Below are 24,390 nucleotides of genomic sequence, written 5' to 3'. Positions count from 1 at the left end.
TATGTACAGTAATGAGCTCCTTTTTCTGTTATTTCGTACATTCATAAAAAAACAGATTTTTCTTAATATGAGAAATATATTCTTAAAAATGTTTTCTCTCATATAATTTGCACTGCTAAAAATGTCATTAAAAGCAACTTAAATATATATGTAGAAGTAAATCTTCAACATCAAATGTTGAATAAACAACAATGTTAAGAACTTAATTGTTATTTGCTAGTAAAATTTGTTTTTCTCAGAAAAGTACACTACCGGTCAAAAGTTTGGGGTCAGTTGGATTTTTACATTTTTTAAAATAAGCTTCTGCTGCTCATTATTTATTTAATCAATAACACATTAAAAATGGTAAAACAGTGAAATATTATTGCACTATAATATAACTGTTCAAAGGTAGCTTATTCTAGGGATTTTAAAGATAAAATTTCAGCTTCATTACTCCATTCTTCAGAGTCACATGATCCTTTTAAAATCACTGTATTTATTATTATTATTATTATTATTATTATTATTATTAATAATAATAATAATAATAATAATAATAATATTATTAAAGGTATTGTTAAATTGTTAAATATTTGTTTTGTAACTATAAACAATAAGAAAGCAGTTATTTAAAATTTTAATAAATACTTAACAATTTAACAGTTTTTTTTAACATTTGATAAATGCAGCCTTGATCAACAGAATAATTTTCTTTAAAAAAAAAAAAAAAAAGGAACCCAAACTTTTGACCGGTAGTGATATGGGAAAATTGGATTTACTACATCTGATCCTCTCCTTCATGTATACATTATAAAAAATAAATGACACCGTAAAAAGTCATTAGTTGACTTTCCTTAAAGCCAAGTGAGTAAAGCCATTGCCTTAAAATTATTAGGTAAATAAACTATTTGCTTAATTATAAAATTAAGTCAACCCAACTGTTCCGAGTTACAATGCACTGTAACAGCCAACAGTCAACTTTATCAAATGAAATGAGTGTAGTTAACCCAAAACTGACAGAAAGTTAACTCATGTGAAAAGAGTTTTGAACTCAATGTTGAATGTGATGAGTTATGAATACCTTATTACTTCAACTTAAATGGAGTAAGTTCACAGTATTCATATAGATTAGTTTTTTTTTTACTCAAATGGTTTGTAGTAATCGGTTTCCTCAAACACTTCGAGTTGCCTTAACTTATTGGGTTTTACAGTACTCAGTTGGTTTGAGTTCTCTTTAGTTTTTGGGTTTTACTTTGCTCAAATAGCTTTGTTTATTTTTTGATTTGTTGCTAGTAGTTTCCTCAAATGGTTTGAGTTATCTTATCCTATTGGCTTTTACAATGTGGGTTTACTCACTTTAAATAGTCAACTCGTCGCTTTAAGGAAATTGGTTTACTAAATCCCTTTTGACAGTGTTGTCAGCTCAAGAACAATACAGTATATATTTTTTTATAATACACATAAATCAAGTCCTTTCATCTAAATGTACCTGTTGAAGTTTGATTCTGGAGCGGTTAATTCAATAAGCATTTCTGTTCATGGTAAAACTTTGGCATCCTCACATGAATAACAGTACATTGTTCCAAGATTCAGTGCCTTTTTTCCTGAGAGGTAGAATTCATGCAATATTGCATTCATTACTCTATACAATCTCAGGTTGCATAGATTCAGTAAACGTACAAACCCCTCTTAGGGATTTTTTTTTTTTTTTTTTAGATATAACGCAATATCTAGTGAGAGTATCCTAGATACATTTCCATAATAACTTTGGTAACTTGTGCAAGACTGCAGTTAATCTCTGAGAGAAACCCTTGTTCCAGAGGTTGTTAGTACTTGAATGTTTTCCTCCACTCTTTGTTGGCTGTGTTTTTGGGGTTTGAGCTGTACAGCAGAGGTAGACTGTAGACACATATGATCCCCAGACTGACAGAGACACAAAGCAGTGCTGCTCCTATTGTGTTGTTAAAGCTGATGGCAGGGGCACTGGCCAGCAGCTGAGACCGTCTCAGACCCATGTCCATTTCTATGGCCTTCATCTGGAAGTGTGTGCCAATTATTGCACAAACGTGGAACAGCTGATGGCTGTGACCTGTAGGGGTCAGACGAGAGCCATTCACAAAGAAATCTAAATCAAATTTTGCTTATAAAACATTTTACCTACTTAAAAATGCATTGATTTATTTATACTTTTTTAAATGAATATTTTAAATGAAGATGTTTAATATATATATATATATATGTATTTAAAAAGAGAATTTTGGTGAAATTTAGATTTTAGATTTCTGTTTTTGTGTTGATCTCAGCACCTACTCAAATTATTGTACATTTTTTAACTAATATAATATTAAAAACAGGGTTTGTAAACTCTTGTTTATAAACTCTTTTTTGATGTACTAATTCTCACTAGTACACCCATGTAATAAAAAAAAAATTGCACAGACAAACAATATCCAGCCATGTTGAGGCCGAATATTTTTTTAAAAAAGAGGATATATATACTCTAAACTTTTAACACTTTTAATATTAAAAAGTTAAACAACGATTTTCATTAACACTTCAAACACTTTAAATAGTCTAAAACAATACATTACAAAAACAGCTTAATAAGCTTTCAGTACTTTTCATTTCTATATACAAATTATTGCTTCAGTCTGTATTTTTGTATACCCAAAGTGCCAATAAAAGTCACTTTGTTAAATTTTCAACATCAAACGTTGCTGAAGCAAGGTGCATTCATGCCATTTTAATACACATAAAACACCAGTGAATCACAAGCTATGGGCAACTGTTCTTTACCAACAGTAAACCATATAAACATTATTCTTTCTTCCACAATTTTTTAAACCATTCATTCATATTAAATCGTAGTACATCAAGATTTTATATAAAGGGGTGGTCCAGGGTGCATTTTTAAGGCTTGGTTGTGTTTATAAGATGCAAAGCAATGTGTGCTTATGCTTCATTTGTAAAAGAAAAAAAAAAAGTTTTTTTTTTTTTCAAATATTTTTGATTATATACAGCTACTCAGCTAACATGAAACGACAAATTTCCTAGTTCCTCTGAAAAGCCTTCCTTCAAAAGGCTCTGATTGGTCAGCTAACATATTGTGCTGTGATTCGTGGATTGTGGCTCCACATCACCAGGAAAAGCATCACGCCTGTAATAGCATGCGATTTGCCTCTAATAGCACGCACACTGCAGCACTGGTGAAGGTTGTTTTGTCTTTACAGAGGTTTGATGGGTAAATTCGTATTTGTAGCTAAATTGTTAGCAGTGTCAAACAGCATTTCCCAATGTTTACATCCTTGTTTACGTCCTCGCTACATCCGACCGTTAACGCTAGAAACTATGCATGTAATAGATCAATTTTAAACAAATAGAAATACTTACAGGTTGTGGCTTACAACCTACAGCTTCTTCTATTATGGTTGGAGCTGCTCCTTTTTTGAGGAGGTTTTAGCCGAATCCAGCACCGAACTGGGAAAGATTCTGGAAGCTGTCCTTAGTCAAATGCTATATATATATATATATATATATATATATATATATATATATATATATATATATATATATATATATATATATATATATGCTATATATATATGCTATATATATATATATATATATATATATATATATATATATATATATATATATATATATATTTTTTTTTTTTTTTTTTTTTTTTTAATTCTGTGGAACATAATTAAACTACATTATAAACACTTTTCTCTTTGTGTTGTGTCCTTTGGAAGCCAAAATACAGAAATAGAAGAAGCTGTGTGAAAATAGCAGCGTTTCTCTGCTATAACATTACAGCGCCTCTGGCCACCCTCCTTCCCTGTGCGGGGTGTATGTGCATGATGAACGCACGTAACCTAAAACGTTTGTGATCTCACTAGCCTGGATGTATTTTTTGTTGTCCTTAAATTCGTTCACTGAAGGCTTTGCTAAGCTATCTCTGTAAAACCCTACAGGTCTCCCTTTGCATTAAACTTTGAGCATATTACATTCAGAGATTTTGTTTATGTTCACACAGCTACATTACACATCAACTAATGTTTGAAATATGATATCGCAGTGGACCACCCCTTTAAAAAACCAGTGATTTTAGTTCAAATAAGCTTAAAAACTAAGCAGTATTGTTTATTTTTTTATTTTTTGGCAGAGAAGGAATAGAAAATATTTAAGAAATATTTAAGAAATTTGTAGCTACATTGTACAGGAAACCAAGAATACAGAGTACTGTAAGTTTTATTTAGGGCTATTTAGTTTAAAACAATTGTGGTTGGAATACTGAATTTATTTAGTTTGTATTCCTATTTATATATTTACGTATACTTTAAATTTTTCTTTTAATGGATCATCTCTCCTGTAATGTAATTTTAAAATGTATTGGTTCATGCAGCTGTTAAATTTTAAAAGTATCTAAAAGTATATTGTTTAGACGTCTGAATATTCATATCCTACACTGGCGCATACAGTACAGTACGTAGCATTACCACTACTGTTCAGTAGTTAACATTTATGAAGACAGACATCTCTTACCAATGTAGTCAAAACGTCCGGGTGCCAGTCTCTCGGGTAAGTGGGTTGCAAATAAGAAGCTGGTAAGGAATGCAAGCAGCGTATGTTGAACATGAACGGAGTTTGCTTCGTTATCTGTACAACCCTCGCCTACACACACAAACAACTAGAAAAGAAGCAACAGAAAAATAATGCCAGGTCACACCACCAATTATTTTATACATTCACACTGTAGTATCATGAATAAACATCTCTAGAAACATTTCTAGCATAATACAGTATATAAATCCCAAATAAAATACTCCCCCCTCGATGTTAAACTAATATAGTAAACAAATGTCAATTCCAGTTGAAATCACAAGGACATTACTACATTATACCCTGACTACTCTTTTTCTAAAACCCATGTGAATTTGCATTGATGCAGTGCAGTGTGCTGAAACTTACCCTGTAGAAGAGAGGAATGTTGTCAAACAGGTACGGGTAGGCAAAGGCAAGAATTCGCAACACCTTACTCATCCTCGGGCACTGTCTCTCGGAGAATCTGACAAAGAGACACATTTTTATGTTCACAGGAATGATAACATCAGTCCCAGTGAGTTATGTAATTGTAAGAAGCAGGGAGGAGAGGATTTTTCACGATCAGAAAAACCCAAAAGCATTGTATTAACACAAATGCATGGTAGTGCAAGCATTAATATTAGCATAGAGTAGTGTTTATAGTGTTAGAAGGCATTTAAAGACAAGAGTCAGGTTTAATAAGCGTATTAGTGAGCATCAGAGGATTCTGATATAGTCTGTGATATTTACCTTTCAACGATGTCATGACTATAGTGAAGCAATGGTAAGCCAAGCCTTAGTTAAAAAAAGTGGAATATAAGAGTAATATTGAGCTGTAAAGCTGCCATGCAGTGCCAAGCATGTATAAAACAATGTATTTCACTCATTTACTATTTATATCTCATCATTATGTAGTACAGAACATTTATTTCATTGTAATATATTTGGTTCATTTTAGGAGTTAGTATTCTTGCTACAACTTTGGCTATATATATATATATATATATATATATATATATATATATATATATATATATATATATATATATATATATATATATATATATATATATATATATATATAAAACATTTCTGGCACTGTACACCAACACAACAGTTTGCATATGTGCCTCCCACTTGTTAAGGGTCCAGAAGTAATTGTACAATGACTTCTAAGCCATGTTAAGTTCATTTCAAGAGTGCTATTTGCATTTGAATTCTGTTACTGTCAACTCTCAAGATGAAATTTAAAGAGCTATCACTATCAGTCAAGCAAGCCATTATTAGATGGGAAAAAGCATCAGAGAGATACCAAAAGCATTGGGTGTGGCCAAAACAACTGTTTGGAACATTCTTAAAAAGAAAGAATGCACAAGTGAGCTCAGCAACAACAAAAGACCTGGAAGTTCAAGGAAATAACTGTGGTCGATGACTGAAGATTTCTTTTCCTGGTGAAGAAAACACACTTCACAACAGTTGGTCAGATCAAGAACACTTTTCAGGAGGTACTGTAAGTGTATGTGTGTCAGTCAACAATCAAGAGAGGACTACACTAGAGTGAATACAGAGGGTTCACCATAAGATGAAACCATTGGTGAGCCTCAAAAAGAGGAAGGTCAGATTAAAAAAGGCATTGACAGTGCTGGATCAACATCCTATGGACAGATGAGATCGAGATCAACTTGTACCAGAGTGATGGGAAGAGAAGAGTTTGGAGAAGGAAAGGAACTGCTCATGATCCTAAGTAATGAAGCATGGTGGTAGTCGTGTCATGGTGGGGGCATGTATGGTTGCCAATGGAGCTGGTTCTCTTGTATTTATTAATGATTTGACTGCTGACAAAAGCAGCAGGATGAATTCTACAGTGTTTTAGGCAATATGTTCTGCTATTAAGCCAAAAACTTCAGAACTGATTGGACAGTGCTTTACAATGCAACTGGAGAATGACCTAAAGCATACTGAAGAAAACTGAAGACAGTTGCTGCCGAGGCCTGGCAGAGCACCACCAGGAATGAAACCCAGCATCTAGTGATATCAATCCGTTCCAGATTTCAGGCTGTAATTGACTCCATAGGATTTGCAACCAAGTATTAAAAAGTGAAAGTTTTATTTATGATTATTATTCTGTCCAATTACTTTTGGACCCTTAACAAGTGGGAGGCACATGTGCAAACTGTTGTATTTCCAGCGTTCACCTGATTTAGATGTAAATAGCCTCAAGTTAAAGCTGACAGTCTGCAGTTAAAGCACATCTTGTCTGTTTCATTTAAAATCCAGAAACAAAACAAAGTTTAGAACTGTGTTGATGTCTAAATATTTCTGGATATATATATATATATATATATATATATATATATATATATATATATATATATATATATATATATATATATATATATATATATATATATATATATATACAGTGCTATTGAAATAAGCACAGTATAAGTAACACAGTTCACATAAGCTGCAAAAACTTGGGATATTTGGAATATTTAAATTAAGTTCAGTTAATTTTACTAAACTTTGAAGATTACATTGGGGTAAAAAAAAGTTTTAAGTTTGGGGCAATACAATTAAAAAATTAAGTTAATAAAGTTTAATAAACTTTTTAAAAATTGGGATAACTTAAAAAATTAAGTTGAGGCAATAAACGTAAAGATTTGATTTTTTAATAGTTAAAAAAGTGAAGTTAATTTTGTGTAAATGTAAATTATTTTAATAACATCCACTTAAATCTTTAGGTATATTTCTGTAATTTCACAAGTTTAAGATTTACTCAGTATTTTTAAGTGTAAAATGTTACATAAAGTAATAGAGTAGATCATAGTAAAGTTTTCACAGCCCAGGTTTCACTATGATCTTATGGGCTGCATATGAAAACTCTAAAAGCTTATAATATAAAATAAAATATTCCAAGGTAGGAAAACACCAAAGCACATCTGAATTCTACTTTATGTCTCGGGAGGTTTGCTCTTGATCTAATATATATATTCCCTTAGAAAATATGGCATATAGGGTGTGTAAAAAACAGTGCTTATAGTACTTTTGATAGGTGCTCCTTCATGGAATAAAATGTCTTCAAGCATTTGGTGCAGTGATGAACACCACTGCAATACAAAAATCACAATACTCACAACGTGCACAAGCTTAAGTAAATAATTATTCACTGTATTTTTAAACACCCTTGCCCATGATAACAATATCATGCATGATAATTATCACATTATGTTGGATCAATAAATATTGGAAAGCCTTTCTCTCATATTTGGAGAACGAATCATTCTAACAGATTGATTGATTCAGACAGATAATTCACAAAGAATTCATCAATTTGATTTCCGATTTCCTGTACTGTTCCACTTACGTAGGTAAATCTAGTTAGTCAATTTAGTTTATGTTAGGAGCATTTAGAATAAATTTACCTGTTCAGATTTTATATTGTTAACTGATTAAATGATTAATTGCACACACACACACACACACACACACACACACACATACACAGACACACACACAAACACACACACACGCACACACACACGCACACAAACCTGTAACCCACATTTATTCTTCCTGCATTCTGTGTAATGAAGTTTAGCAGAAAGGAGACACAGAATGAATTCGTGCCTCACCTGGAGTAGCAAGCCAGGCTGGTAGACAGGACAGTGTTGAATACAGCCACAGAAATGTAATAAGCATGAAAGCTGCTGCTCAGCCATGCATCAGGAAAAACATATGCAGAGTAGCTGATCGCTGAACCTGCATCAACATCCAAACAGATACATCAATACAGTCACACCTGCTTGTATGAGTTATCATGCTTAAAATATACACTTAATAAATGCAGGTTATTGTGTACAAAAACATGCTGCAAAACATACTAAATATTTATATAGTGCAGGTACTTCTGCTCAAACTCCTCAAAGCTAAATTTTGATTGGCTGTCAGTGATATTTTTTATCAGCTGTAAAAAAAAAAAACATTCTGAAAGTGGTTTCAACAATACTTTTATTTCTCAGTATTGATGTATGTTCACACACAAAATAAAATTACACCATTCTTATTGTTATTGTTTCTCTGCACACAGACTGTTATTAGTCTATTTCAAGGGTGCTCCACCTTGTTCCTGGAGATCGACCTTCCTGTAGAGTTCAGCTCCAACCCAGATTAAACACACCTGAACCAATTAATTAGGACCTGAACAGCACTCGATAATAATTACAAGCAGGTGTGTTTGACATGAGTTGCAGCTAAAACCCTCAGGAAGGTAGATCTACAGAAACAGGGTTGGTGAATCATGGTCTTATTAAACCTGAAGATGACCAAACCTTTACTGAGTTCTGAAGTTAAAAAATATTTAATGAAACATTTACTTCAGAATTTTTTATTTCTTTTCAATTCTTTGTATGATTGTTGTATAATCATTATGTGAGTTTCAACTATATAATTTTTTCATAAATTTAATATTTATATATAGTATAAGTCAATATTCACTGAAACACAAGGTGAAAATTAAAATGCCAAGGTTTGCATTTATCTAAAAAATCTCGATATGTAAAAATTTTTATTCCTTGAAAAATAATGACTTTATTCTTGAAAATGTAACAGTTATTTATAAGGAGTTTTTTCAAAGTTTTTTTTTCTCAGATCATTTAAAGACATATTCTTGAACTTATTCTAATAACTTTTCTCCACAAAACTATACTTCTCAGAATTTAATGAGTTAATTTTCAGCAAATTATTTGTACTAAGTTTATTCTCACATTATAATAATAATAATACTTTAATCTCCTGATGTTTTTTTATTATTATTATGCTTAGCCTAATTTTTGAGATGATTTTATTTATTTATTTATTTATTTTTATTTATTTATTTATTTATTTTTTGGCTCTATTCCTGGCGGTTCATTCTGTGGTGACCCCATATTAAGAAAGGGACTAAGCCAAAAAATAAAATGAATGAATGAATGGCTCTAATCCACTTCAATAAAATTAAGTTGGCAATGGAATAATTTAAAAATGTTAGATTCAACTAATACATTTTAAATATTACACTGGAATGTTTAAAAATAATATTTCCATCAACAAACTTTTAAATTAAGTTGGAATAACTTAAACATTTAAGTTGAGACAATAAATGTAAAATATTAAGTTCACTCAAATGTTTAAATTAAACTAGGAAAATAATGGCAAGTTAATGAAAAGTCGAGGCAATTTAATATTTATGATTCTGTATTTGTATTATATATTGTTTGACCATGTTGTGAAAAAGTATGTGGGTTTCAGCTATGAAATCCTTTTTTAATCTGTCTGAACATTTATAAAAGGTTGTGTTTAAATACAGTATTTATACACAATAATAACATAACCCACAAAAAATGCCCAAAATGGTTTCATACTGTTAACTCTTTAACAAAAATCTGTTACAAAAAAAAAAAAAAAAAATGTGACGTAGTCTAATTATACTGTAGGTACATCATTTAAGGAATTGGGTAATACAATCCAGATTATGTGTTATCAATTACTACCTCACAACAATCCCTAGAGACAATACAGTATACAGCATTGTGATTTATACCATTTATGATGGTGCAATTTAACCACTATTTGCATTAATTGTGTAAGAATTCCATTGTGTTTGTTACATATTGCAGAACTTTGAACCTTGAACTCTGTCTTCATGTCAACCTTTTCTATAACTGATAGAGTGGAAGAGAATGTGTCTCACCAAGGCTGTAAAAGCTGAGCGCTCCATAGTCAAAGAAGTAGCAGATATGCCGAGCACGAGTGGACATGCTGCTGAAAGTGTGAGCACAGCTGGAGGCCAGTGGATAAACACAGCAAGAAAACAAGAAGACCAGCAAGGGCCATGTGTACGCTTCATTCCACACATCCTCCATCAACAACACTGTCATCAACTTCCAGAGAAAATACCTGACACAGAAACACAGAGAGATGATAATGTTGACACAGCACCACAATGCTGCAACTCACAACAAATGAGTGATCCAGCAAAACAATAATTCCATGAATCTTTCTGTTGTTGGAAACAACATACACACATAAGATTTTAATATTTTCTTCACTTTTCCAGAGATGGTGTGGATAGACATTTTCTTGCATAATTTTCAGACGACACTGACACTTTAGAATCTATATTTAACCCTTGTATTGTCTATATTGCCTTTGGTGTTCTCATCAAAAATGACCTACAACACTTATCACAGTAGAGTGATTTAATGTTTAACCTGAAAGATATATATATACACACGCATGCACACGCATACGCACACGCACATGCACACACACACACTCACACACACATCAGTTCATTTTGGTTTTCGATTCTCATTGGCTAAGAGCTGTGCAATATGCTGCTGGTTTCAGCACTAGTCCAGCCTCTTTACTCGTGTGTATCACTCCACCCACAGCGAGTGCCAAGCAGAGGACTAAACACTATAGTTTGACAAATACTGCCGCTGTTGGACCACAAAATGTAGACCTGTTTTTTAGGTGAGAGCGTAGCAGTTTAGATTGCAAATATGCAGTGTATTATAAAAAATAGTGCCTATTTAAAAATGTGCTCTGATGATTTTGCACTCATCAGTGGACTCTCTCATTACACACTAAGAGCACCCCTTTGACGGACACAAGCTGGAATTTAATGCGTGTCTTTATCGTGGTTAAATTCATTTTTTAATTAATTTTCTTTTTGGCTTCACAATTCATACACACTACATCACCGTGACGCCAATAGTGGTTAAATGTGAAATATTAAAACCCAAATGTTAGTTTTGGGTATGTGTAATAACAAAATTTGACAATAATCTGTTATTTGTTTGAGAACAGATGGAGCTAACTGCAGTATTAAGTTGTACGGGTGTGCTATTTGAAATCTTGGCCATTATTATTTGAACTTATTTAGTCAGCATCTTTATGTTGTTGTTTGTTAAATGTTATTGTTCAATACATGGCATTTAATAACTGCAGTAATATTTAATTAAATAACAAACTTTGTGGCAACCTCTGATTAATAAATTGACTGAGCCGAAAATGTATGAATCAATAAACATATTTTTTTTTCAAAATAGGGTGGCATGGTGGCTCAGTGTTTAGCACTGTCACCTCACAGCAAAAAGGTTGCTGGTTCGAGTTCTGGCTGGGCAAGTGAGAGGGGTCTGGCTGCAGACCTGGTGCAGTGCAATCTTTACATCCAATGCTTTTTATTGGGCTCACCAAACCCCACCCCTAACCCTACCCCTCACAGTGACGTCACTAGCTCAATTTGAGTGCATTGTGTCTGACATTGCATTGCTGAGTGATGCAGTCTCAGTTTGCACCATAAAGGCTGCATCCAGATACTATTGGGGCAAGTTGGCATATCTTTGTGGAGTTTGCATGTTCTCCCCATAATGGCGTGGGTTTCATTTGGGTGCTCCGGTTTCCCCCCTTTAGGGTATATATTAGTTTCTATAGTCTACAGAACAAACCATCATTATACAATAACTTGCCTAATTACCCTAACCTGCCTAGTTAATCTAATTAACCAAGTTAAGCCTTCAAATGTCACTTTAAGCTGTATAGAAGTGTCTTGAAAAAATATCTAATCAAATATTATTTACTGTCATCATGGCAAAGACAAAATAAATCAGTTATTAGAAATTAGTTAATAAAACTATTATGCTTAGAAAATTGTTGAAAATATCTGCTCTCCATTAAACAGAAATCAGGGGAAAAAATAAATAGGGTGGCTAATAATTCTGACTTCAACTGTATATACACACACACACACACGCACACACGCACGCACGCACGCACACACACACACACACACACATTTTATGTAAAACTAAATAGTTCAAATCAGAGTTCTGTATTTACTTAATGCACAAATCATTTTCAAATAAAGAACCATTTCCATCCCATGTGTTTAACAGTATTAAAATTGCAACTTACTACATGTAGCATGATATATGAATAATAAATACTTTTGTTTATGCAAGCAAATTTTTTTTCAAAGTAAATAAGCTGCGCCTCATAGCAGCAAGAACTAATGTTTCTTTGCATTTGGGGGTGGGTAACTGATGTTTGGGAAAACTATGATTATAAGAAAGTTCTTCGAGGAAGGTAACTACAGCATCTAAAATTATTTTGGGAATGGACTTTCGCTCAAGTCCATAGAAAATACAGCAACATCTGAGATGGTGTCAGATAAGATCAGCGCACCAGTTAATCTAGTTATACAGTCACGTTATCTGTTGATGCAAAATTGCATGATGTTTCTGATGCACATCAAGGAATTTATCCTGCAAATGTGTTTCCATCATAGCTTATGCTCATTTTTTATAGGACATTATTCTACTTAATTACATTTTTATGCACATAGTCGTTTTTAAACAGATACTCCTTAAGAGCAACAACCCAGTGCAAAAACATTCATGAAAAAGAAAATCATTTCCAGGTCAAAAAGACCCAAACACAACATCAGGTGATTTTGTGTCGCTATGGTAATGAGAAACAGAACAAAAGGTTAGAATGACAAAGCACATTAAGAAGATTAGATTGTATTGAAATGCTTAACCTGTCCTGACTTGTTTGTTTCTATGGCTGAATCTGACAGGCGGATGCAGAAACAAACACAGGTTGCACAGATCAGTCTTATCAGTCTAGGTTTCTTTAAGTCTGTGTTTAATCTCTAAGGAGCGCTGCTAAAGCTTGTTTCTTTGCTGTACAGTATGTACAGTAAAGATAAGAAGTGATACAGGTGGTCTGAGAGTTTAGTGAACTTCTGTCAACCAGTCTTCACAGGTCAACTCTCAACACTTGAGTTATTTTATAAACCTATACTTCTGAGAGTCTAAACAAATCAAAATTCCCTGGCTTTATTATATAGCCTGTACAGGAGCATAATAGCTGTTACACTATTTACAAAGAGCACCAGAGATTAAGCCCTGCCCTACAGTATGACATTTGGTGATGAATTACTTACAGCTCTGATTTACTCTTGCTTGCTTTAGAGGGATCAGTGAGTTTAATATAACCAAACATTAACACAGAGTCAGGTTACAGATTCCACATTTCGTCCTATTGATTTACTGTCAGTTGACTGTGTGTTTAACCATTGTGTGGGATCAGAGGATGTGTTAGCTTTGAGATACGGCATTCTTTAAATAGACAACTGATGGAAAAGTGTTTTTGCAATGAACTGTAAATGTACATTTAAGCAGTTTTTATTTGGAGTGATCCAATTTTTAAGTGGTTTATCGTAAAGGAATTAGTACAGCAATACAGAGTTTTTCAGAGATTTGTTCCCAGACTTCAACAGTCTAAAAATCTTGATGATTCTGTTGGCCTAGTCTATAAACTCTGATCTTTAGTTCTTATTTTCTATTGGTTTCAGCTCATGTAATTTGCTGAGCCACTCTAGCAGCTTTACTTATATATTTTTTCTGAAACCAGTTAAACATTTGCTTGGCTGTATCATTTTCTTGCTGAAATGTTTACCCTGGTTTCATCTTCATCATCTGCCAATCTAGGTGTTTGGACTGAAGTAGCTAATATTCATTTACACTGACGAAAGGCAGGGCTGTGAAATAACTACTAAAAGGTTTTAGCTGCTGTCTGGGCTTTCCATGATCTTTTACACCTCCCTTTCTTCATGTGTTCAATTCTATTTTCCAGTGTCAATTCATTTTATTACATGTAACTTAATTTTTATCTATTACACTTTGTTTACTTATTTCTAAAGATGCTGTTAACTTGTTACCATATGTCAATAACAACCAACGCAATCCATAGATAAAATGTTTTTTGAGACAAAAAAAAATGATGACGAGTTCAATACTTTTTTTTTTATACCATTTATACCATTAGTATAATTGCTTGAATAATATTTAGTTTTCAATGTTTCAAAAACTGTCAATGTCAATCAAAAGAAATGGCCATGCAGGTGCAATAGCAATAGTCACATACACTGACACAGGTCAAATGTGGTGTCATATGCCAGCATGTTTACATGTGGAGAACGTTCTAGAGAGACTGACACTGGAGCTTATTAACTGTGATGGCAGATCTGCTCTGATCATCAGTCTCTCAGGAGTGGCTCAGCTGGTTAAACCACACCGAGGACAGCACTGTGAAGATACTATATCCAAACTATAAACCCACTGTAAATCATCCAAATGCTGTTGATATGGTTGTACCATTAACTCTATTAGTGCAAGTCAAACTGACCCACATTGGATTCAGCACAATTAAGCAAAAATCACATGATAAAAAAGGATAAGGTTAAAAACAAAATATACATGAGAATAAAGTTTTCACTACTTTATTTATTTATTTATTTATTTATTTATTTATTTAGTTAGTTAGTTAGTTAGTTAGTTAGTTAGTTAGTTAGTTAGTTAGTTAGTTAGTTAGTTAGTTAGTTAGTTAGTTAGTTAGTGTGCTGCTCATGCAGAAGAGCGTGGCACTAGCAATACCAAGATCACAGGTTTGATTCCCAGGAAAATCATTTCTTGGACAAAAAATAAAATAACATTGTTTACAGGTAAAGACCTCTAAATGCCATCTGAAATTTAGTTTTAAAATGAGCATTTTCTTGCCTCCTTAATGTTCTTTAATTTTATTAGAAAGGTAATGAATAGTAACAATCTATTGCCATAAAAGTGACATTTCTGAACCTGAGAAAAAAATACAAAATATTGAATCAAAATTAGATGGCACTTAGATGAATTTGCATCTGAACTCTTTAAATGTACATTATGAATTTAGAAAAAACAATTTACAACATCTTAGAATGTAAAATAATGAGCTGTAGACTGGCAGAACTGCTCTTCAAATTAAACTGTATTAGTTTTAATTAAAGGGCACCTATTTTACCCCTTTTACAAGATGTAAGATAAGACTTTGGTGTCTCCAGAATGTGTCTGTAAAGTTTCAGCTTGAAATACACATCAGAATATTTATTATATAATGTAGAATCTGCCCAGTTTGATGTCTGAATACAGTGTAGCTGTTTTTGTAGCCTGTGGCTTTAAATCCTAATGAGCTGCTTCTTCTCGCCCACCGCTTCAATGTGCTTGTCTGCTTTTCATCATGTGTTATGTCAAATAAACAGCCGTCAGTAATAGAAACAAACACGGATGAAGCTGAAATAAGGTCACTAGTCAAAAATGCCAAGCAAGTTTATTTGATATGTTTGTGGTAGAGATTTTTCAAGCCTTTCTGAAACAATGAATCACACAAAAAGATTTTCTGTGTACATATATGTGTGTTTACTGACACCGTGCAACCGTGGTAATTATAGCGGTCATGAAATACACAGGGACTTTAACATATTTATTACAAACATGCCCAGTTGCAAAAACGTTTTAAACGTATCAAATTAATTATTAAGAAGCAGCTGATCATAGAGAGTTGTAACATATGTTTTAATCAAAGTTCCTTTGTAAAGAATGTTCTGTGAATGTGTATACATGTCATTATGGAGACATGGCACCTGTCAATCAATTCGGTGGGTGGTGAAAACCACACTCCTAAGTCACATTGCAGTCTGCCTTAAAATCACTGGGATTTGGGTCCTATTTTAACATCAGAAAATTTAAAAAAAGTTTTTGACTTGTTGGGTTTACATTACTCCTATATGACAGTGGACACACAGTACTATACCTACACACAGTTGAGTTTCATCATAGGTGCCCTTTACTACATCAACACCAGCATTCTACCATTACTATGCACCATGTCTGTTATGCTGAATCCTTTACACAATCTGAAATATTTATATGCCATTTTATTTCTTCATCTGTATTAAGCTGCTTTGACACATTTTATATTTGTAAAAAGTGGTATAGAAATAAAGAAGACTAGACTTTGACTGAAAAGTTTTACACTTGCACAACTTTATTTTCAGTCAAATTGACACTTGCTATAAAAGAATGGCTTAAGTTGTGCGAGTTCAAATTTCATACATGTTAGTTAAGCAATAACAAGGTTTATTGTAAAAGCCATACTGAGAAAGTGTCAAATAGATGGCGAAATGCAGATATAGAGAGAGAAAGCGAGCACTGGAGATAAAAAAGTGACAGGGATTGCGTAAGTGAGCATGTGTTTCACTGTACCAGGTTGGTAGAAAGTGTGTCCAAACGTTGAGGGTTTCATTGGTGAGCTGAAAGAGACTCCACACACACTCTGTGGCTGAACTGCGAGGGTGTCGATACCCAGAGATGATCCCGTCTTCATGAAACGCCTACCACACCAAAAAGTCAGACAAATCTCTTATTTAGCAACATCATAAGCAGCTCTATCTAAAGGTAACACGACAAGCCTACAAATAATGCAATGAATATGAAAATGTCTATATATACACACCTTCAGACTGCTGCACATCAGAAAGCACAGTAATAAGAGAGTAAAGGAAAGAAGTCAAGTGGTTCTTTGCTTGCTGTAACTTCTGTTTATGTAAACTGCTGTAGTCTGTCTACATCACACCATATCTGTTTGTTGTGGTAGTGTGTGTGTTGAGTAAATGGACTTACTTTGGGCACCTGGTGGACATTGAAGACTCGCTGTAGTTTGATCAGACTCAGCATGTTTCTCCGATTCTCCAAAGCGCGACTGATACATCAACACACAGAGACAAATGAACATACACACACTTTGACATTCCACCTGAGCACAGACCGGCTCTGCAGTCCAGCCCTCTTACACCTACACACACACAAACACACACACACCTTATACACACACACCTGACACACCGGCTGGGCGAGAACGCACACACCAAAGCTCTATTGTTTCTGATGCCAGTTTCAGTCAAAATATAATGGGTCAGAATGTTTTCATGGTGTGAAATTTTATTTATTTTTCAGTTGAACCATTGGTATTTTGCTAAATTAGTAGTACATTTACAAAATTATTTTATGACAAACTCAATAGTTTTATCTGTGACTTTGTAACTGAACATGTAGCCTGCTATTTTTAGCTCTTTATGGCTTTATGGTAAATACAATGGTCTGTATGGTCACATTTGACTTTATTTTTATATACATGAATATCCATAACTGACTAGCAAGGACGTTTATAGTAAAAAAAAAAAAAAAGTAAGTATAAAAATTTTATTATGAAACAGACAGTTATTGTCCTCAATTCTGATTGGTTGAGCTGTGATCTACACTGTTGTAAAATACTCTAACAAACATACATCTGTGGCTGCTGCTTGGCAACCATTCTGATATCAGTACTGAGTCAAAGTAACTGTTTTATTTTCTGTTGTGTCTTGCCACATACGTGTATACATGCACTCACTGACCACTGGCACACCTGTCTAACTGGTTGTTAACACAAATTTCTAATCAGCCAATTACATGGCAGCAACTCCATGCATTAAAGTATTTAGACATGGTCAAGACAATCTGCTGCAGTTGAAACTGGGCATTAGAATGGGGAAGAAAAGTCATTTAAGGGACTTTGAATGTGGTATGGCTCTTGGTGCCAAACGGGCTGGTCTTATTATTTCAGAAACTTCTACACAACCAATCTCTAGGGTTTACAGAAAATGGTCTGAAAAACAGAAAATATCCATTGGGTGGCAGTTCTGTGGGCACAAATGCCTTGTAGATGTCAGAGGTCAAAGGAGAATGGTCAGACTGGTTCGAGCTGATAGAAAAACAACAGTAACTCAAATAACCACTTGTTACAACTGAGGTATGCAGAAGAGCATCTCTGAACACACAACACTTCCAACCTTGAGGCAGATGGGCTACAGCAGCAGAAGGTGTCACTTCTGTCAGCTAAGAACAGGAAACTGATGCTACAATTCACACAGGCTCATAAAAGTTGGACAATAGAAGATTGGAAAAATGTTGCCAGGTCTGATGAGTCTTGATTTATGCTGTAACATTCGAATGGTAGGGTCAGAATTTGGCATCAACAACATGAAAGCATGGATCTATTCTGCCATATGTTAACGGTTTAGGCTGGTAGTGGTGGTGTATTGGTTATTGGTGTCAATATGGACCAAAATCTCGGAGGACTATTTCCAGTACCTTGTTAAATCTATGCCATCAAGGATAAAGGCAATTCTGAAGGCAAAAAGGGGCCCAACCCGATTCTTGTAAAGTGAACCTAATAAAGTGGCCACTGAGTGTATTATAACCGTACTATAAAAGCAATTAACCTCACATGCCTAACAATGCCCCTTAGGTGTTATCAATTCACTGTAAACCAAAGCTTCTTGGGGATTATGGTTTTAATTTAAATCAACACCAAATTTGCATATAGGGATGAATAAAAATATAATTTTAAAAGGATTACTGAAGGATCACGTGAAACTGACTTCCAGTAGTTTTATATTAAAATACTATATCATATTTATTTAATATTAATTATTATAATAACATTACTGAAATATTACAGTATTGATATTTCACATTTTTGTTGCATTTTTGATTTAAAGAATGCAGTTTTGATGAGCTTTACAAATACATGTTCATAAAAATAAGAATATATAAAACATTCATCGGCACATAACCTTAATATTATTTTGTAGTGTGTTCTATGCTGCAGTTTTCATCTTGCTGTGTGCGGGAAGGGAGGAAACATATTGCAGTGGTAACATCTGTATGCAACATTCATTTTCCTTCGGCTTAGTCCCTTCATTCATCAGGGGTCGCCACAGTGGAATAAACGGCCAACTATTCCAGCATATGTTTTACACAGCGGATGCCATTCCAGCTGCAACCCAGTACTGGGAAACATCCATACACACTCATCCACAAACATACACTATGGCCAATTTAGTTTATTCAATTAACCCACAGCACATGTCCTTATAGCACCTGAAGGAAACCCACATGAACACGTGTAGAACATGCTAACTCCACACAGAAACGCCAACTCAGCCAGGACTCGAATTAGCAACCTTCTTGCTATGAGGCGACAGAACTAACCACTAAACCACCGTGTCGCCCATATATAAAACAAACAAGCACAAATTATTTATTTTTGTACAGAGGTTTAAGTGTAACACTGCCTGATATACTGTATATATATCTCACACAAGTGTAAAGGATTGTCCACCTAGAGACTTTTTTTTTTTTGGAACGGAGCCCATTGCTCATTCAGGGTGGAGTGTTTAAGGCAGTTTCAGTCCGTGATGGTGAAGTTGTGTAATGAATGGAAGGTGTGAACGGCTTTATATTAACAATCATAATCCATAACACGCTAAGACAGAGCCAATTTAAGAAAATATTTCTGTTTAGGAACACGTATCTGAAGCTATCTGTAACAAAGGAAAGTAAATTTGTCACTTCTTGGGGGGATAAGACAGACAATGTGACTGTTTATAGTTACAAATATCAATAGAAAAGAAAGACACTGTTAATAGTATCATTACTGTACTACTGTTCACAGATATTTCACACTGCAGCCTGAGACTGGTTTCTAACTGAAGCTAAGCAGGGCTGAGCCTGGATGGGAGACCACTTGGGAAAAACTTGCTGTTGGAGATGGTGTTAGTGAGGCCAGCAGAGGGTGCTCAACCTGCAGTCTTTGTGAGTCATGATGGCCCAGTCTAGTGAATGGGACACTATACTGTCAGTCAGCGCCCTCTTTCGGGTGAGACATTACACTGACGTCTTGAATCTCTGTGGTCATTAAAAATCCCATGGCACTTCTTGTAAAGAGCATGGGTATAACCTCGGTGTCCTGGCTAAGTTCCCTCCATCAGCCCTCACCCATCATGGCCTCCCAATCATCCCCATCCACTGAATTGGTTCTATCATTGTCTCTCAACTCCCCTTACAACTGGTATCATCTGATGGTGCCATTGTCCTGAAGCTGCCATCGCATCATCCAAGTGGATCCTGCATACCTGTGGTGGTGAGGAGAGCACTTTGGGTGTAGAATGGCCATACACAATAAATGCACCTTATTTGTTTGAATGTATTTGTGTATTTTGTTGCGTGCCATAAATGTTACGTAATATACTAATTACATGTATTATCATAAACTTACAATAAAAAGGTTATTCTAAAATAAACTCAACATAGTATCAACTCTTTATTAAGGAAAATGTTTAGCATCATTTTTTGATAACAGATAGAAAAATGTTGGATTTATTCTATATTCAATAATTTACTCAGTCTGATATGTTTAACATAAGATTAAAAATCATGCAATAATATCAAAAATAAGGTATTTTAAATCATCTGTCCATTAAATGTGTGAGGGAATGTTTTGTTTTCCCATTTGAAAAGCATCAGCATGAGCATGTTGTGATTTTTGTGGGCAGATGTTGAAATAAAATGATGAAAGTCTGCAAAGTAGGCATTACACAATATGCTTAAATATTACAGCAGAATGTCCAGTTGGTGGAGGTGTGGGTGAAGCAGATTTGACCGGTTATGTAATGGTTAAAGCGTAATGCTAAGCATCACCACACGATGGCAGCATTTTATAATCTACACCTAAATGAGCCATCACTGCTCTCTCCAGTGGGGTTTTTTTAGTTGTTGATTTAAATGTTTTGTTTATTATTATTTATTTAAATGTCTTTTTATTGTCTACCTAACCTTGATCTGCATGAAATAATACAGCACACCAAAACTAAAAGTGAAAATTATGAATGTATCTAAATGAGCGGCTGAACACACGTTTCTACACACCTTTTGTGTTCAACTGCTTGTTAATGAAAATATCTAACCAATCTCATGACAGCAATTCAATGTATTTTGGCATGTAGACGTGGTGGAGATGAGCTGCTGAAGTTCAGACTGAGCATCAGAATGGGAAAGAAAGGTAATTTAAGAGACATTGGTGACACTGCTGGTGCTCATGTTAGCTAAGAAGCAAACTGAAATCTACAATTCACATGGGCTCAGCTAAAGTGGAAAATACTGGATTGAAGAAAGACTGGAGACTTTGCTGTGACATTGAGATGGTAGGATTGGAAGTTGTCGAAAACAACATAAAAGAATGGATCTATCCTCCCACCTGTCTTAGTACACGATGTAACAACAGAATAGACACGCTGAAAAAAATATTAAAACATTTTTTTGTGCAAGATGCTAATAATTTGATTCAATGAAAGTAATTACGTTCCTTTAAGCCAGCTCTCAAGTCAATAGGGTGTCTAGCAAGTTATAAAGTGTCTGGTGAGAGAGTAACGTCTATTTCTTTAACAGTGTATACAAGGCATTTCAACCTCATTATACCTGACCTTAAGCAAACTGCTGGCAGAGTAATAATCTAAATCTCTTTCAGCGTTCTCCAGTGAAGGACAGACTGGGAGGAGCAGACCTGAATGTTTGCTGATATGAAATCAGTAACACTATCCAGCTTTTTCCCTCTGCTCTTGTTCAGTTAGAAAACTATATGAACCAAAATAATGATTTAGTCTTTTAAGATGCATGTTGCATCAATAAACTGTAGAGAGAATTTTGAGTTCATTGCTATATCAGCTTTTATAACATTACATTTACATTTTAGAAATAACATGTTTCTAGAACTAGAAAAGTAAAGATTGTAGACCAAATTTATGGTGGCTTAAGAAAGCCTAGACTGAAAGTTTGAGGAGGTATACATTTTAACTAGTTGAAGTAGTTTTTATGCAGTTTAAAACAGTTGGCATAGAGAGATAACTACAGTTGAAGTCAGAATTATAGCCCCCTTTAATTTTTTTCTTTTTTAAATATTTCCCAAATTATGTTTAATAGAGCAAAGACATTTTCATAGAATGTTTGTTAATATTTTTTCTTCTGGAGAAAGTCTTGTTTTTTAGCTAGAATTAAAAGCAGTTTCAAATTTGTTAAAAACCATTTTAAGGAAAAAATTATTTGCCTCTTTAAGCTATTTTTTCCCAATAGTCTACAGAACAAATCATCGTTATACAATAACTTTCCTAATTATCCTAACCTGCCTAGTTAATCTAATTAACCTAGTTAAGTCTTTAAATGTTACTTTAAGCTGTTTAGAAGTGTCTTGAAAAATATCTAGTCAAAAATTATTTACTGTCATCATGGCAAAGATAAAATAAATCAGTTATTAGAGATGAGTTATTAAAACTTAGAAACTTATGCTTAGAAATGTGCTAAAAACAATTCTCTTCATCAAACAGAAATTAAGGAAAAAAATAAACAGGGGGGCTAATAAATCAGGGCAGCTAATAATTCTGACTTCAACTGTATATGTTAGCATGTTTCTAGTACATATTAGCATGTTTCTTGCTTGGTGGTTGCTAGGGTGTTCTTAGTGGTTGCTAAGGCGTTGCTAGTGTGTTCTGAGAGGTTGCTTAAAGCTGATTTGTACATCTGCGTCAAGTGCACGTATGGTCTGGCACGGTCACATAGCCGCCAACGCTAGCACGCACATTTAAAAAAAATGTAACTACACGTTGCAACAACTCATACTACAAGCTCTGTGATTGGTCGGCTTGGTAGCTGTGACAACTGTGGGCAGTGCTGAGAGCTGTGAACCTATTGGAGCAAGTGTTTACATGTGTCGAGTCCCGTGAATGATCTCTATATAGAAACAATTGTTTTGTGTTTAGCTTATGATTAAAGTTGTTGCACGTCCGCCGGTTCCCGCCTCTGAATGAGCGAGTTTGAGCTACTTGTACGTTAAGGTAGAGTTCAGAAAAAACAAAACACCCATGAAGAAACTCAGCACAGAGGAACATTAACACCTATTGCCAGCTAGCGTCTCTGAAGGGTTCTTGCAGAGCAACAAACAGCATGCAGGAGTATAAGTGCACGGCAAAGCAATATAGAAATATAAACCAGCCTTTATGTGTTGCTAAGGTGTTCTGAGTGGTTGCTAGGCGGCAACTAGGGTGTTCTGGGTGGTTACTAAGGCATTGCTAGGGTGTTCTACATGTTACATGGTTCTAATAAGAATTAGCACGGTGCTGGTATAAATTAGCATATTGCTAGCATGTTTCAAGTATAAACTATCATGTTTTTAGATTGAACCCAGTGTTCCACCAGTGCTAATATACATTAATATTGCACTGCTACTCGTGCAATATTGCGTTTATACAACAGTTGCACAATCACACATATAAAAAAATAATAATCAAACACGGAGAGTCTAAAAACACTTTTGTATGAGGAATTACTTCTGCCGTTCATTCACATCTGCAACTGACGTCGGAACAGCAGAAACCGTTGCTACTTTAAACGTCACTTTAGAGCTAGTATTTGAATGATTCTTTTGCGTAATGTCTTAAGTGATAAACAAAACAGTTGATTTTGCTCACACTTTAAGATTATAAGGTTGAATGGCATGAAATGTCATCAGTCTAGAGATTTCCCATTTCTCTGTTGCAATCAGGAGATCACAATCACAATATTACTATGGTATAGATCAGTGGTTCTCAAAGTGGGGGTCGGGACCCCCCGAGGGGTCGCGGGGCAATGAAGGGGGGTCACCTGGTGATTTCCAAAAATCGATTTATTTATATTAAACCATAAGAATTAACATATTTTATCCATAACTATACTAAAAATAAAAATAGTTGTTTATAGTTACTATATTTTATATAGTTACTATAGTAGCTTATAGTTACTAGTTCTATTGGACTGCGACCCCTGGGGTAATTACATTATATTAAAGGCAGCAATAGCGTCAGATGCATTTTGATTTTATAACATCAGGTTATACTTTCTGGCACATTTAAAGCACTGACACAAATTTAATTGGTGTGTCTGCGTCATTGCATGCAAGGTTTCTGTATTTATAACCACCTCAGAGGATATTGGGGGTCGCGAGTCACTGGCATTGTTATTTTGGGGGTCGCGGGCTGAAAAGTTTGGGAAC

The 24,390-nt window shown here is 34.4% G+C and overlaps 1 protein-coding gene and 1 long non-coding RNA gene across 5 annotated transcripts in view; one reads left to right on the top strand and one right to left on the bottom strand.

Moving 5' to 3' along the window:
- LOC141375393 (uncharacterized) overlaps positions 1 to 11,656 on the top strand; it is a 143,971-nt gene extending 132,315 nt beyond the window's left edge. Inside the window, exon 3 of one of the 2 annotated variants that reach the window (XR_012383376.1) lies at positions 10,279 to 11,656. This is a non-coding gene — a long non-coding RNA (uncharacterized lncRNA). Of the gene's footprint in view, positions 1 to 10,226 lie in introns of both variants that reach the window. The other variant, XR_012383378.1, reaches the window with a different exon arrangement.
- On the bottom strand, positions 1,253 to 17,227 carry paqr5b (progestin and adipoQ receptor family member Vb). 3 transcript variants are annotated; one of them, XM_073906001.1, is made up of 8 exons: positions 17,112 to 17,212; positions 16,695 to 16,822; positions 10,301 to 10,506; positions 8,205 to 8,331; positions 5,320 to 5,364; positions 4,957 to 5,053; positions 4,531 to 4,675; positions 1,253 to 2,071 (listed from the first exon to the last, which is right to left on the bottom strand). In XM_073906001.1, the coding sequence occupies exons 1-8, from the start codon at positions 17,163 to 17,165 to the stop codon at positions 1,809 to 1,811; spliced, it is 1,065 nt and encodes a 354-aa protein (XP_073762102.1). In that variant the 5' UTR covers positions 17,166 to 17,212; the 3' UTR covers positions 1,253 to 1,808.
- Positions 17,228 to 24,390: the final 7,163 nt, after the last annotated feature.

Source organism: Danio rerio, chromosome 7, assembly GCF_049306965.1.
Source record: "Danio rerio strain Tuebingen ecotype United States chromosome 7, GRCz12tu, whole genome shotgun sequence".
In the NCBI taxonomy this organism is placed as follows: domain Eukaryota; kingdom Metazoa; phylum Chordata; class Actinopteri; order Cypriniformes; family Danionidae; genus Danio; species Danio rerio.
The sequence above is the reverse complement of the archived record's forward strand: the minus strand, read 5'-3'. Positions and strand labels throughout refer to the sequence as shown.